Below are 14,878 nucleotides of genomic sequence, written 5' to 3'. Positions count from 1 at the left end.
AGCATGTACATTTTGCTCATTATATCATCTGTGTTTCTTTTGGATGATATTTATGATAGGTAAATGGACACATTGTTGAAAATGTGATGACATTAGATTTTCTTTGCTATGGTCCGAGAAATAAATGATTCTGAAAAATCTATTTTCTCAACTTTATTTAGAACTTTTTGAATATTTTAAGATGGAGCAAAGATAGATATTATTTTTGCATCCAATAAAAATGATAAATTCTCTCCAATATAGAAACTTTTGCCTAATCTTTTTTTCATAAAATTTTTTGTCTAATTCATTTTGAACTAATTAACTAATTAACTATTCGGCAAATAGTTTAACTCAAGGGCTGTCGAACCAGGCCAAACCATCCAGTTCAGGCACTATCGAACTGACCTTGTGTGAAATCAGGTTGGTTCATCATTCATATTCAGTTCTGGCCTCTACCGGCCAGAATTGGTCCTTTATCACCTGAAACCAGTCGGAACCGGCCGGTTCGGTGCCGATTGGGTACAAATTGGCCGGTTCACACTGAGTCAACTCGATTTCAAACTAGGTTGGGCCGGGCTGCCTGCCACTGCCCTGCTGGTTTTGTAACAACCCAGGACCTCACCCAAAATGGCTAGCTGGAAGGTACTATTTGGGTTCCTTGATCCTGTATAAATACCCAAGATCTACCCAGCGAATAACCGATGTGGGACTAAACACACGCCCGCACGGGTCCTCACATACTCCCCCCGTTCAAGTCCTGACGTCCTCATCAGGCTAAGGGTTCAAATCCATTCAAATCTAATCACAAACACCACGATCGGCTCATGGTTAGCCCCAATGGATCTGTGCTGCAGTGTCCCCTAGTCCACATAGATTATGGGCCGGGTCCGCTCTGATACCATTTGTAACAACCCAGGACCTCACCCAAAATGGCTAGCCGGAAGGTACCCAAGACCTCACCCAAAATGGCTAGCTGGAAGGTACTATTTGGGTTCCTTGATCCTGTATAAATATCCAAGATCTACCCAGCGAATAACCGATGTGGGACTAAACACACGCCCGCACGGGTCCTCACAGGTTTAGTATGGTATCGAACCGTATTAAGCGTCGAACGATATGGGTCCCGGTACCGGTTCGGCGGACCTTGGTTTAATTCTTGTAAAAGCTAAATAGTTTGATCTAAGTCGAGTATACTATCGGCAAGGTTGGTCCCATATGTTGGGCTTGGGGGTAACTCATGTAAAAACTGCATAAAGCTTAATTGACTGGATCTACTCTAGTTGAATTGCCTATTTGCATATTGTAACCCTATAATTCATTACCCACCCCCCCCCCCCCCCCCCCCCCAAAAAAAAAAAAAAAAAAAAAAACTTTCATGATTACTCTAGTTTAATCTTGTGCGAGCACCAAATGGAAAGGAAGCTTTAGCAAGTTCTTTCAAGCACTCTAAGAAGACTTCGTTCAACAACTGTTGGGATATTGCATGAGACATCCCTGTATCAACTCCAAAGAGTTACAAAGCTCTAAAATTAAATATCATGAATAATGATATTAGTTTTCCAGCCAATTGCATGTTAACTAGTATAAAGGATCAAAACTAGATACTTGTAGCTGTTACTCGTGTTGATCAAAATAATCCACATACTATGAATTTGCATAAGCTTATCCTCACAAAACAATAAGATTGTCTCATAGTTTTCAATGGAAGATAAGAAACAAATCTATCATCTCATTATCCAATAAGATACAAGGGTTGTCAGCAAAGCCTGTCATGCTGAAATCCATCCCTTAGATCGCTAGAAGTAAGAATTTTCGATGGACTAGCATGTGGTAAATTCTACTTAAGTTCTAATGGTACAATCTAGGTCAAAGTATAGAAGACACAAAAAATATCATAATTCAAATAAATGGTTTTCGTAGAAAAGAGTCCAATCAGAATCACCAGAAGAGAGCAACTCAACTCCCTGTCTGCTAAGGGATTCTGCGCATGGAATTGGTCCACAAGGCCACTCTGTGATGCTTTTTTGAACTGCAGTTTCATCACAGGCAAATTCAATGGACCCAAACCCACTGGCTATGTGCTGGTCATTTCCATCTTTTAATACAGAGCTTCTGATGTTTGGCTCAAATCTAAGATCAAACACTGCTTGCATATCATCTTCTCCATGACAATTGAAGTTGTCCTCATCATCTGAAAGCCACTTAGAGCAATCCAGATCACCCATCTCAAAAATCCTACTGACCAGTCCGTCTCGCCATGAAATCCTTGTCTCTGAACTCGGCAAGCCCTGTCCTTGAGAACAAGCCTCTTTTGCTGCAGAGGTCCTATTCCATGAAGGCTGCTGAAAATGAACTAAATCTACCGACTTTGAAGGTGTGACTGTGCACCCAAACTGGAAGCTACGCTCAGGTGATGGCAAAGTATCGCTTGCTTTATTAGTTTTCGACTTCGGCGACAAGTTTATGGTTCCAAGAAGATCCACCACAGAGTCCATCTCAAATGCAGGAAAACCACCTTGTTTTCTTGAGCTCGAATAGGATGACCGCGTGGAAACAACATTTCCTTCAACCAAGGATTCCCCAGAAAAGGGTGAAGTCCCTAAGGCAGAACCATAGCGGTATCCTCCTCTTTCTTGATAAGGCTTAGGAAGAGTACGTTTAGAAGATGATGCTGCAACCCTTTCTAAAATCATAGAGAAAGGACTAATGCTACTCCCGGTAGAAGGAGTTCTTCGAAAGCCATAACCAGATGATGGTGTTGTTTCTAAGACAGGCGAGTTGAGACACAACAGCCCTCCAAGCTCAGGCGATTCCGTAGGGTTAGAATTAGCAGGAGAAAAGCTCCAATTCCCAAGATCAGGAGAACACTTGTTACCCAAAGCAGACATCTTTGTGGACAATAACGCATTTTCCAGCATGCCTTCTTCTCCCTGCCCACAAGGAGGGAGAAGCCAATTCGCAGAAGCTTCAGCATTGCAATGCGGCAGCCGAACTCTAGAACTAGAACTGAAACTACTAGTGAGGCCAGAATTCGCATTCTCTGAAGGTGAAGAGAGCCAATGTATGGAAGCACCAGCGATGGGAGGTGGTGTTGAAGAATCTTGAAAGCCTGGATTCCTGGTGACCTCTGGTCCACCTTCACCGACAGTGAGTATGCCTCTTGGCCTACATTTCCTCCGGTCTTGGACTCCGGCGATCACATGGCCGGCGGCAAAGCATGCAGGAGTGGGGGCAACAGAGGACCCAGCAAGAACCTCCGGGGAGATGGAGGCCTGAATTGGAGGCGTGGTGGCCGATGTTGGAGTATTTGAGAGCTTCTGCTCTCCTTCCTTCGCCTCCAAGACCACCTCAAGAGCAAAACCAGGAAGAGTTTTCTCCGGAGTAGAGGCCAAACAAGCCCCAGACATCAACCCACTAAAAGTTCCAACCTTTCGCCCAAAATCCACCTCTAAACTGAGCTCAGGGCCAGGATTCTTACCGTCCGAATAATCGCCGGAGCTCCGACCCAGCTCTTCGGAGCTCGGCTTCCTTCGGTTCCACCTCTGGAGCAGATCAGGAGTTCTGGGCTTCGAGGGCTTCTTCGATTTGATCTTCTTGGAGGCTTCCAAACTAGGTTTTGATGCATTCTTCTTGGAGCCCGGGAATCTGGAATCCTTCACGGAATTCTTGGAGGCCAGCGTTCTGGGGACCACAGGAGCCGATCTGGGTGTTCTTTGAAAGGGTTTCGGTTTCGGAATCGAGTCTTTAGAAGAGGAACTCGATAGAAGAAAGCCGAAGCAACCCCCTCTGGGGGCATCGGCGGAACCAGAAGGAGGAGGATAAGCTCCACCGCCATTGAGCTCCTTCAATGGATTTCGAGGACTCGGCTTCTTCTTCGTCTCAGATTTCTTCGCTAGGGTTGCTTCCGAGCTCTTCCTCCCGAGTTTCGAAGGTCGGTTCATGGCGTCTCTTCCCCCTCTCCCAAACCCTGACCCTTGCTCTCATCGAGATAGAGCCGTTGGAGGGGCCAAAAAAGGGGCCTTTTTTTTATTTGAATTGGAGACAGCGTGGGGGCTCTTCGAGATTCGATACAGTCCCCCTTTTTAAAATCTCCGTCCGACGCGAGGTAGCTTCCAGTAACCGTCCATTTGGAGATCTGATCGACTTGGACGTCCGGATCGGTCGGTGGGCATCACATGGACGGCGGAGATTGGTTGGCCTCTCCTCTTAGCTCGGTCGTTATATAGCCGACCGGGTAGGGGAGAGGAGCCGGAGAAAAAACCATATATATATATATATATATATATATATATATATATATTCTATATTCGGCTAAAGCTTCATAGAATGAGATTTCTATGTAAGTAAGAAAAACTGAAAAATGACGATGTTTTAAAGTTTTTGAACTAACTAAAATTTAAAAAATAAAATTAATTTTTAATTAAAATTTCAATATATAGAACTTCATTCAAATGGCAGCAAGAGCTACTAAAAGAACATCAGCAAAAGTGCAATTTTGTGGCTGAACTTTTTCAGCGGTGGGACATCGAATGATTTAATCCTAATGGAATTGGCTTTTATTTTGATACTATAAATGGAAATTTTTAGATATAGGGGACACTTAATCTAGTAAGGGCTGAGGCAGATACATGTATACAAACATAGTAAAGGCTAGGCGCATTGCGGTTTATAATGCTGGATTGCCATAAGGGTGTGTTTGTTGATACTTGATAGGTACTTAAGCTGGTAAACCATCCCAAGATCTGTTTTGGTGTTTGGCAATTAATTACCACTTGTTCTGTTTCTTCCTTACTTTCTAGTCCTCATGAACAAACCCAACCAAATAAAAACTCATGGCGGTCGGTAATCATGTTTATGTGAATGCTAAGTACTGTATAATTAGCAATACCATATAACTAGAAGGACTACTGCTATAACAGCACTGTAGTTATAGTCACCAAAGCAGATTGATGGTGCAAAATTTTAATTTATTAGATTCTTATGATGCTGTAAAGATGGTAAAAAAGAAGCTAAGTCGCTAAGCTAAGAACTCGAGAAATAAGAAATCATTGCTAGCAATAAGGAGAGCACGGCCGAAGAGCTTCATATTTCTGTACATGAGATTATAATATGTTGTCGAGTATATCTTTCAGAAGAGTGCTATCTAGTATATCTTTACAATATTTTACATTTTTTGAAAAATAATAATCAATAAATACAACCCTTCATTCTGTTTCAGAAGTGTTATCTGTATTCTCTCCATTTTTAATAATGCTCATATTTTGCAATTTAATTTGGTGCATATTTTTTTCTTTGGTACTTCTAGATCATGTTCATGAAATTAATGTTTGAAATTTCATTTTCTTCTCTTCAATTTTTTTCCCCAAACTGGTTTAATTGGAGATTGCAGAGAGGATGGAGGATATTCCAGTGGCTGAGGGATCTCATGTGACAATCAAGCTACGTAGTGATCGATATATTATTACATTATGGTTATTGGTGGAAGACCACATGTTGATCTCTTTCTTATTTCTTGACCTAGATTCAGTTCTTATACATAAATAGTGATGTTTATTAGAACAGATGAAACTAGCATTAAGTGTATGTGCACATCTGTACTTCCAGAGTAGGATGTTCATATGACAGTTGCTATGTATTTTCGAATCTATCTATATTGGGAATTCTTGAACAGAAAATGTTCTCTGGGGCTCCTTACATGAAAAGTTAAAATCCACTATTTCAACTAGTTTCAGAAGCAATTCTTTGACTTCTCAGACTGCATGAAGTCACCTGCATGCTTTTTCAGTTTCAGGTTTAGACTTATTGAAACTTATGTTTTCCAGCTGCATCTTCATGATCAAGCTTGGTTTTGGCTTTATCGATGCATGCACATGAAACAAACAGTAGGGTAGGTGTGTCTCCTCCAATGGATTTACCAGCAGGAATGCATCAATGAATAAATAGTATTTCACTCTATCCCTCTGCATCTACTCATGCATGAAGTAGATCCTTGTTTCCACACTGACACATTGTTAAAATTATTAATCAAGTTGTTGATTGAAGTTTTAAAACACATTACTTATATTCTTTGTTTTCCAAATGTGTAATGTCATGGCTCAGTCCCAAAATTATAATTCGAGGGCATGACAACTGCTGCATACTCATAGAGGCTAGCGTTATAAGCAAGCAAAGCATTTCATTTGTTAATAGATCAATATAACCAGCAATTATATAATTCAACGGCAGGTAGTAGTGATTATCAGAACAGCCAAACTATTAAACCGAAATATCATATAAAATCATACGCACCACCTCAAGTCATAAATAGAGATTTGTTTCCAAAATTTACGTCTATATCTAAGTATTTATACATAACTCCAAGCCACACTTTAATATACACCACTAATCAAAACCAAGTATACTAAATAGGAAGACGGCCTTGCCTATATTTACTTTCTGTAGAAAAGCTAGTACTGGCCTAGTTTTTGGTCTCTGGATGTTGAAAAATATAGATAAAGATTATGAGCTTCTCAACTCAGTAAGTAATAAGTACACTTCATAAAATTGGATAATATAAAATTAAATGATTTAACTCAATTAGAGTATACAAATCATAGTACATTTGTAACGATTACTTTCAATAAGATTCACATACAACAACTATACGTGCATTTCATCTTTTCAATGATGTACACAAAATAAATGGATAACTAGAATCAAAGTAAAATAGACTATCCAAGTCTCATGACCAACTATACTTAGATTCATAAACTTATAGCTTATACCTGTATATCTAGTTTCCAATTTTTACTCTACAGCTAATGGCTATGGTCGCATATGATCCCTGCAGCACAGGTCAATCCATATATAATCCCTATGGTCCGGGTTGCTAGTAAATAAGTACCGAAGACAGTGATTAGGCGGCCGCACTTAACTTTTACGGCTTAGGTCACGCCACAGTTACCTCCATAGCAGGGTCGCTAAATTAACCTCTATAGTATGGTCATGCCACAATTACACCCTGTGCATGATCACTCATAAATCTTCATTTCTTTTCAATACCATTTTCCAGTTTTACAATTGGACTTGCAACAATTTCAATTTTTATATGCTTGATCCTATAATGATAATTCAATTATAACTTTAATTAAAAGAATTGCAACGATAAATTAGATTTCATATAATTACAAAATTTCATATATACTTTATTTATAATCATGATATCAAATTATACAATTAATTTTAAGCAAACACTACAAATTATAAATGTTATTTACCTTGCAGATGTCATAGAGAGTCTACTCGATTGACAATGACTCCTTCGGGATCTAATCATTCCCAAATCATATATAAATCAAATTCGGGCTACATCAATATTTTAAAATAATTTTTAAAAATTTTCAAAATTCTGAAAATTTTAATTTCTACGTTAATAATTATTATAGCAGGGAAATTGTTCGCCAACCTTTCTCCGTTTTCTATCGCAGGTCGGAAGAGGAGAAGCGGCACGGTGAGATCTTCCAAGGCTTTGCTCAAAGATAAGAGAGGATTAATGTGAGGGTGAGTGAGAGCTGTAACCTTTTCCCCTGTAATGCCAATGTGTATGCACACGGGGAAGAAGAGAGAGATAGAAAGAGAGAAAGAGACCGGGAGGAAAGAGAAAGAAAAGAAGAAGAAGAGAGGAAGAGAGGGAGAACGAGAGAGAGAGAGAGAGAGAGAAACCGTGGGAGAGATAAGCGTGGGGCGGGAAAACAAGAGAAAACAGGGGCGCGGCCTCTGTTTTAAACGGAGCGCCACCCCCTTTTTCTCTCTTCGCGTTCATCCACGGCGGTATTTGGGGCCTCTGTTTCTTTTTTTTTTTTTGGGTGCAATTGGGGCCTCTGTTTTAACAGAGCTTCTCATTGCTCATTTTGTACATGGTGTGGATGGACTTGGAAACCAGAACTATCCTCCACCTTAGGGGAAAAAACCCCATAGATCACTCAGCTGCTGCTTTTCTGGTTGAATAGGTGAATCTTTATCCTGGAATAATTACTGTGGCTGCACTTGGCCCACCTACAAATATCTAGTTGACCTCTTTTCTGAATATATTGCTCTGGATATGCTGTCTCCAGTTGACTTTCTCAATCTTCTCAACTTGTTCTTCTTGGTAGTGCAAAGGCTAATGTGTGCCTAATCTTTCTCCTGCTGGCTTTAGTAACTCTATTCATATAATGCATGCATCTTTGGTTGGTGTAACTTCTGGATTTTTTCCATAATTTGCTTCACTTTCAAATATTTACAGGAACTTGAATTTGTAATTATTTTATTGCATAACATTTGCAGGTCAGAATAGTAATTTACTCAACTGTTCCTAGAAAGTCAAAAACACCATTGCTGCTAAAATTTCTGCATGCACTCTGGGCATTTTACAGGCATCCATTCTAATTTGCAAATAGGATGATATAAAATTTGGTTTTCATTTTTTCTTTCTTCAAGAAATTAAATTATACGAGAGAATCTTCAACAGCCTAAAGCCGAGAAACCAAGTCTTAATTATATTGCTGAATACACCAGTCCACCTTAGCTTTGCTTTTCTGACTGTAGAAAAAAAAAGAGAAAAAAATAATTTCATAAAATTCATTGATCCTTCAAGATTCAATTTTAGTTCTGCTTTTAGGTCAAGAGTTTTCTTTCAATATACAATCAAGAGGGTGGGTGCACTTACATACAAGGCAGCACATTTCCAACCAATGTTTATACCCAGTGTCAATATGACTCTTAACTATTCTTGCTTTTTGACCATTTTGCTCCTAATGTTATTTTAGAGAGTAATAGTTTGAATGGAGAAGATAGATCTTGCATCTCATTTTTCTAATGGTGATCCTGTTTTAAGAACTAATGCCTATGGTATTAGCATGTACCGCAGCTTTATGTAATCCAACTATAGAGAACAGAACTTTTCTATTGGAACCATGGTGAGAGGGCACATCAAAGCTTGGCTCATTAAAGAATTATCAGACTTCACATTCCTTTTTTTTCCAGACTTTTCTAGTTAAAAGAACAATCAGATGATTGACTCTAATAGAGCAATGAAGTGCAGGAGAAAGTACTGCATGATGTACATTATGGTTGGAAATTCTATGTTATAGTTGGCAAAATCATATTCATAACTGGTGTTATCCTGTAAGAACCCATAGTTTCTACATGCATGAGGCATGCATGAAATTAATTAGTGATCCAGTAAAAGAAAATCCAAGCTTATTAATTTGTTTGAATACTTAATCAATAATTAATTACATACTATGTTTGTAGATAAAAACAAATTATTTCTAAAATTAATTATAGATGGAATACAAGTAGAACTATGTATGTGAAAAGAAATGGAGTTAGTCTCAAATACACATGTAAAAGGAGAAAAAGAACAAAGGAGATTCAGGTGAGCCTGGCAAGGTGGCTCAAATAGCACAAAAGATCCTGGGATGTAACAACTCATAATCTTACCTAAAAAGGCGCCCAACCAGAAGGTATTATTTGGATTTCTTGATCCTATATAAGCACCGAAGATCCAACCAATGAATAACCAATATGAGACTACACATATGTCTGCACGGATCATCACATGGGATCATTACCATGCTTGTGGTTCATAGTCTCCTTCCATGAGAACCACACTCAAGGAAGACATTCAGAGAGTCACACAAAGCCAGACACTAGCAACAACAGAAAGAAAGCATCATCCATATTACTATCTGCTGAGGAAACACCTGAACCTCGAAGCTTCCTAATACGATCCCTTGCCAAAACCGAGAATGGATTTAACATCTTCTTTTACTTCCTACCAGCATATTTGCCAGCTCAAGGAGGCTTCCTGTCGATCATGAACTTAATATAACCTCGCCCATTTCTCGCTCATTGTCAGTGTGAGACACGGGGCTGAAGTCGGCAGCCCTCGCCGACTTCAGCCCCGATTCATTTGGGGAAGGAGCCGGAACAGAGGATCGCGTGGGCGATCCTCTCCGGCTCCTCCGGAGGGGCAAACAAGGCAAGGGCGCCGCGAGATCCCCGCGGCGCCCCTCCTAGTCCATCCACGGCCGTGAATCGGCCGTGGATCTCGCTTGACATCGCGGCGGAGAACCGTTGCGATGGGGCTATAAAGCCCCATCTACTCCTTACCCTAGGGCATCCCGAGCTCCTCCTCCTCCTCTTCTTCCTTCCCTCCTCCTCTTCTCCGACCGGTGTACCCTCCCGACCAAGCGCCGCCCGGATCCCCCTCGCAGCCACCCCCTGTTCTGAGACCCATCTCCTTGGGTTCAAGCGTCGCCGCCGCCGCCTGACACCGGACCGAGCCTCCCCCGGCCGAGATCCGCCACTTCCGCCGACTGCCTGTAAGCCCTCTTCCGTTTGTGCTCTCCGATCTTAGCCGATGCATGCTTTCCTCCCTTTGTTTTGGCCCCAAACCGAGACCACTCTCGGTCTCTTCCTCGTCAATCACCGCCGCAACCGCCGGCCGCCAGCGGCCGGCTGACCGTCGACCAAGAGGAGGCCGGAGGCCAGAGGCCGGAGGCCACCCGGGCTGGCCCTCTCCCTCTCTCTTCTGTCTCTCCTGCTTCCTCTGCCCGTGAGGGGGTTTGGGGAAGGAGGAGCCCATCACGGGCCAAATTGGGCCCGTTGGGCCCAGTCCACTGCAGGCCCAACTTGGGCCCAGTCCAGTCCGATTGGGCCCAGTCGGGCAGTACCCTTGTGGGCCCAGCTTGGGCCCTTTTCAGATCCAAGCCCGGAACCCGAACCCGGATCCGAAACCCGGAACCCGAAACCCGAACCTATTGGGCCGTGCCCAATATGGGCCTATCGGGCCATGCCCATTATGGGCTAACTATGGGCCCTGTTGGGCCGTGTCCAATAATATTATTTTTGGATTTTTGCTTAATTCTGATATTAACAAAGAATTAATTAAATTTAAACAGGTGAACCTGATCCGCCTATCTGAAGTAGGAATTAAGCAAGAAGAGGTAAGTAACTTAATACTTCAAGTGTGATTTTCAGATAAATAGATTAAATTCTGAAATATGTTTTGTATTTAGTAAAATGGGTCTGGCATGTTAAATTTCATTTGAAAATTATGCTCTAAAATCCGTAAACTATGACTGAAAAATTTATGAAATCTGTTTATATATATATATATATATATTCTTAGCATGGCTATGATCTGTCTGTTCTGTTCTGGCCCCGCCAATGGGGATTATACGTTGGACCTGTCGACTTGTATTCTGTGAGGAACCGGTTTCGACACCGCGCCACCGGTGATTAGAATAGTGGTTTCTGGACACCGTTTCCACCGGTGACTAACAATAGTGGTTTCTGGCACTCTGTGCAACCCATGCCACTGGGTTACGTGGCCGTAGCCTATCATGTTGAGATTATGATATCAGAGTTTTATAAAAACAAAAATGATATTATTTGTGATTTGTTTCAAACATTATCCTGTATTTTGATCTGATATGCTCTGACCCCACTCTGGGGTATTTTGTTGCTTACTGGGCTAGTGTAGCTCATTATTCTGTTTTCTTCGTTTTTCAGATCCAGAGGCTTGATCGCACGGGATTGGGGAGTGCGTTAGAATTCCGATGATTCTTCAGTTTTTGACATTTTAGTTAGTTTAGTTTGGACATTTGAATTATGTTGGCATATGTTATTTTGGAGTTTTGTAAGACTGCTTTTGAATGATTTTAAGTATTTTGTCAATTTTAAGCATCTGCTATTAATCCTTAAATAAAGTCTTGAACATCTGTATTTGCTTTGATGTAATCCGATGCCTTGCACGCTTGTGCGGCCCGCCGTGCGGGCGTGCGGCGTCTGCTGCGCCTCGGGCTCGGGGCGTGACAGTCAGTTCGATGAGGAGGATTCTGATGAAGACAAGCAGCCCAAGCATTTGGGTTTGCTCTTGGCAAAGTTAATTCTCTCCAACATCACATTTCTACCATTATTTCTGCTGGATCATCACCAGCTCTTCTCATATTCCTCCCAGGACACTTGTGGGGTGCTTCATGAATGCAGCAGCCTTGAAGTTTACTAGTTCCTTCCAGCATATTTGGGAGCCCATAGGGGCTTCGGTCGGTTATGAACTTAACTCTAGCCTGCTCCTGCTCATCACCAGGCAAAGTTTGGAAACGATCCTGGCAGCACATCTATTGGCAGGCAAACAAAGAGCCCCATAATGCATCGGCAATCACATCGAAGCAACGACATGCAAATAGGCAACATAACCTGGTCATGAGCCAGTTTATCACCATCCATTTATTTGGCATTGGCATAAAGTGCATTGAGAAGAATGTCATTAAAAGAAAACCCTATAGGATATGGTGTCATAGCATGGAGGAACTCATGAGCTATGAAGAATATGAAATTAACTAGAGGAGATGCCATCAAGACAATCTCATCACCCCAGGGACATGCACTACTTTGCTTAATTTCTATCTAAGTTTGTTAGGGGAGCTTCCAAACTGATCGATGCAAGTCTATACTATACATTGGAAAGCATGAAGTTGACGCTGTATAACTTGATAACTTTATAACTGTAACTCATCTGTTCTCAGAAAGAAATAAGTAATGTATGTTTATTATACCTTTGTATTGTATAAATTATATCTATAGGTAAATATTGAAAAGAAACATTATTTTTTAGTGGATAGGAATGATATTTGAATTGAAAGATGAGGAGCGGCTTACTTGTCCCTCAACAAAATCTTTTCTTTCTTCCAACCACCTTACAGCCCTCATTCTCATCAAATAGTTATTCTTTATATATATGTATTTTTTTCATTTCTATAAAGGCATATATTCATTATAATTGGATTTTTTTTCTTTTGGTAATTAAAATATATTTCTTTTTTAAAGACTTAAGGCACTTCGCAAATACTTATAGGCTAGTTATATTATAAACATATCTTCCGTACGTAGAGCATTTTTATACTTCAGAATCTTGTTCTCCTATCCAAACAATGTCAATCTAGAGTAACTTTATCATAATTTGGTTCTTTTCTTCGTTCTTCAGGCTAAATCCTTTATTATCAACCCAATCTTGTGGCACTTTGAGTTCAAGAAATTCAGTTGTCTTAGGGTACTTTATTTTAAAAACAATGTCCCACTCCTTGTGTCATTGGTATTTTCTTTTTTGATAAAAGAATTAGATAAATCCTAACTCAATTTTTATTTCAGAAAATCTGAAAATTTAGGTTGTTGTTATAGTTAATATAACCAGCATGTAATCTACGTGATGCACGGAATAAGTTTTTTTCTTCTTTTTTCAACTATTCTTGAAATGCAATATAGCAATGTAACAAATTCTAAAAAATATAAGGCTTTAATAGCTAACTTTTTATTACACATTAAGTAATGAAATCTTAGTGATGGTCAAGCAAAATCTTCTGTCATTAATACTGGAACTCACATGGTGACCAAAGAGTTCTATTCAAGCACTGTGCAAAAACTCTTGCCATTAATATTAACCTTGTATGATATTTAGGATATAATTTTTTTCCTTTTTCGAAATTGTTTTTCATATAGGACAACGTAACAAATTATAATAAATAGAATGCTTCAATAGACAAATTTTGTTGCATAGTAAGCGATGAATTGTAATAATGGTGGAACACAAACTCCTATCATTAATATTGGTGTCCAAATACCAAATGGAAGACTCAACACAAATTCAGTCTCTCTATAGAAACTCCCATCATTAATACGAACATCATTAAAAGAAGCATCTACATGGTGAATAAGAATTCTATACAAGCTAAGCACACATTAAGCAATCAATGATCCTAGATGATGGCCGAGTATAAACTCTTATCATTTGTATCGGCACATTAATATTGGCTTTATATGGCGAATAGAGAACTTTGTACAAGACTCTCTGTGCAGAAAATTTAATCAATAGTACTGGCTTCATTAGCACCAACTTTGCACAATGCATAAGGTACAATTTTTTCTTTCTTTTCTAACTATTTTTGAAATACAATATAATAACACAACAAATAATACTAAATTGGTTGCTTGAATAGGTAATTTTTGTTGTATATTAAGCAATGAATTTTAATGATAGTCAATTAAATTAATACAGGACTCATGGCTTCCACATGATAGATGAAGAGCCCTACATGAGCCGAGGCTCCATTTTAGACACACACACACACACACACACACACATATATATAATAGATTATAGTTAAAATAATTGTAGTAATTAATTGTATAACATTTCTGAACTTCTAAAATCTCCATAAGTCTTTTTTTCTCTTCTCCAAATGTATGTAGACCATCAATAAAAACAATTTCATCCAAAAATTACTTGTGCAACTTTCTTACGGGGAGAGACATGAGCAAGAACTAATGTCGTCTAATGCAAGGTTTTAGTGATTGTAGCTCGAGGTTACCATTGTTGAAATCATGATACAGTATACAATACCTAGTGCAATTGGTAAAATCTATGGGAGTTGGTACAAAAGACCCTCGCGTGAGTCTCGCCTTTACTTGAATTTTGGCCTAGAATCTTAGAAAACCCTAATGCAATAAATAAATTAGTCCTTGCAAAGTCATCGAACATTCTCCTAGTTACCATAGATGAAGTTATTGTGAATGAACCATGTAACAACTACCTGCATTTAGCTTGAAGTATATAAGTTAAATATGCAGAGATTATTTTTGTTTTTTTTTTAATTCAATATGCAGATATTATTGTAACTAACCATCCAAATGTTGGAACAAACCTTCAATAATTGCACCATAGAAAATGGAATTGTCATCGATATGAAAGTGCAATCACAAATCCAGGCAAACTTTTCACCTAAATCTTCTTACAGGAAAACTATAACCACTCAGTTACAGACTTGAGCATAGACTCTTATTATTCACTGCACCATCGAGAGCCAAATCAGCA

At 39.7% G+C, this 14,878-nt stretch overlaps 1 protein-coding gene across 1 annotated transcript; it reads right to left on the bottom strand.

Annotated features, from left to right (window-relative positions):
• Positions 1–1,691: 1,691 nt before the first annotated feature.
• LOC103716046 (GPI-anchored adhesin-like protein) lies at positions 1,692–4,017 on the bottom strand. Its single transcript, XM_008803898.6, has one exon. It carries the CDS (start codon positions 3,921–3,923, stop codon positions 1,875–1,877), a length of 2,049 nt encoding a protein of 682 aa, XP_008802120.4. The 5' UTR covers positions 3,924–4,017; the 3' UTR covers positions 1,692–1,874.
• Between the last annotated feature and the right edge of the window lie 10,861 nt (positions 4,018–14,878).

Source organism: Phoenix dactylifera, chromosome 4 (genome assembly GCF_051530095.1).
Source record: "Phoenix dactylifera cultivar Ajwa chromosome 4, Ajwa_hap1_PhDact_Kaust_v1.1, whole genome shotgun sequence".
Classification (NCBI taxonomy): Eukaryota; Viridiplantae; Streptophyta; class Magnoliopsida; order Arecales; family Arecaceae; genus Phoenix; species Phoenix dactylifera.
The sequence above is the reverse complement of the archived record's forward strand: the minus strand, read 5'-3'. Positions and strand labels throughout refer to the sequence as shown.

Coding starts and splice junctions, on each gene's coding strand:
- LOC103716046 (XM_008803898.6), bottom strand. CDS start 3,923: ATGAACCGACCTTCGAAACTCGGGAGGAAGAGCTCGGAAGCAACCCTA.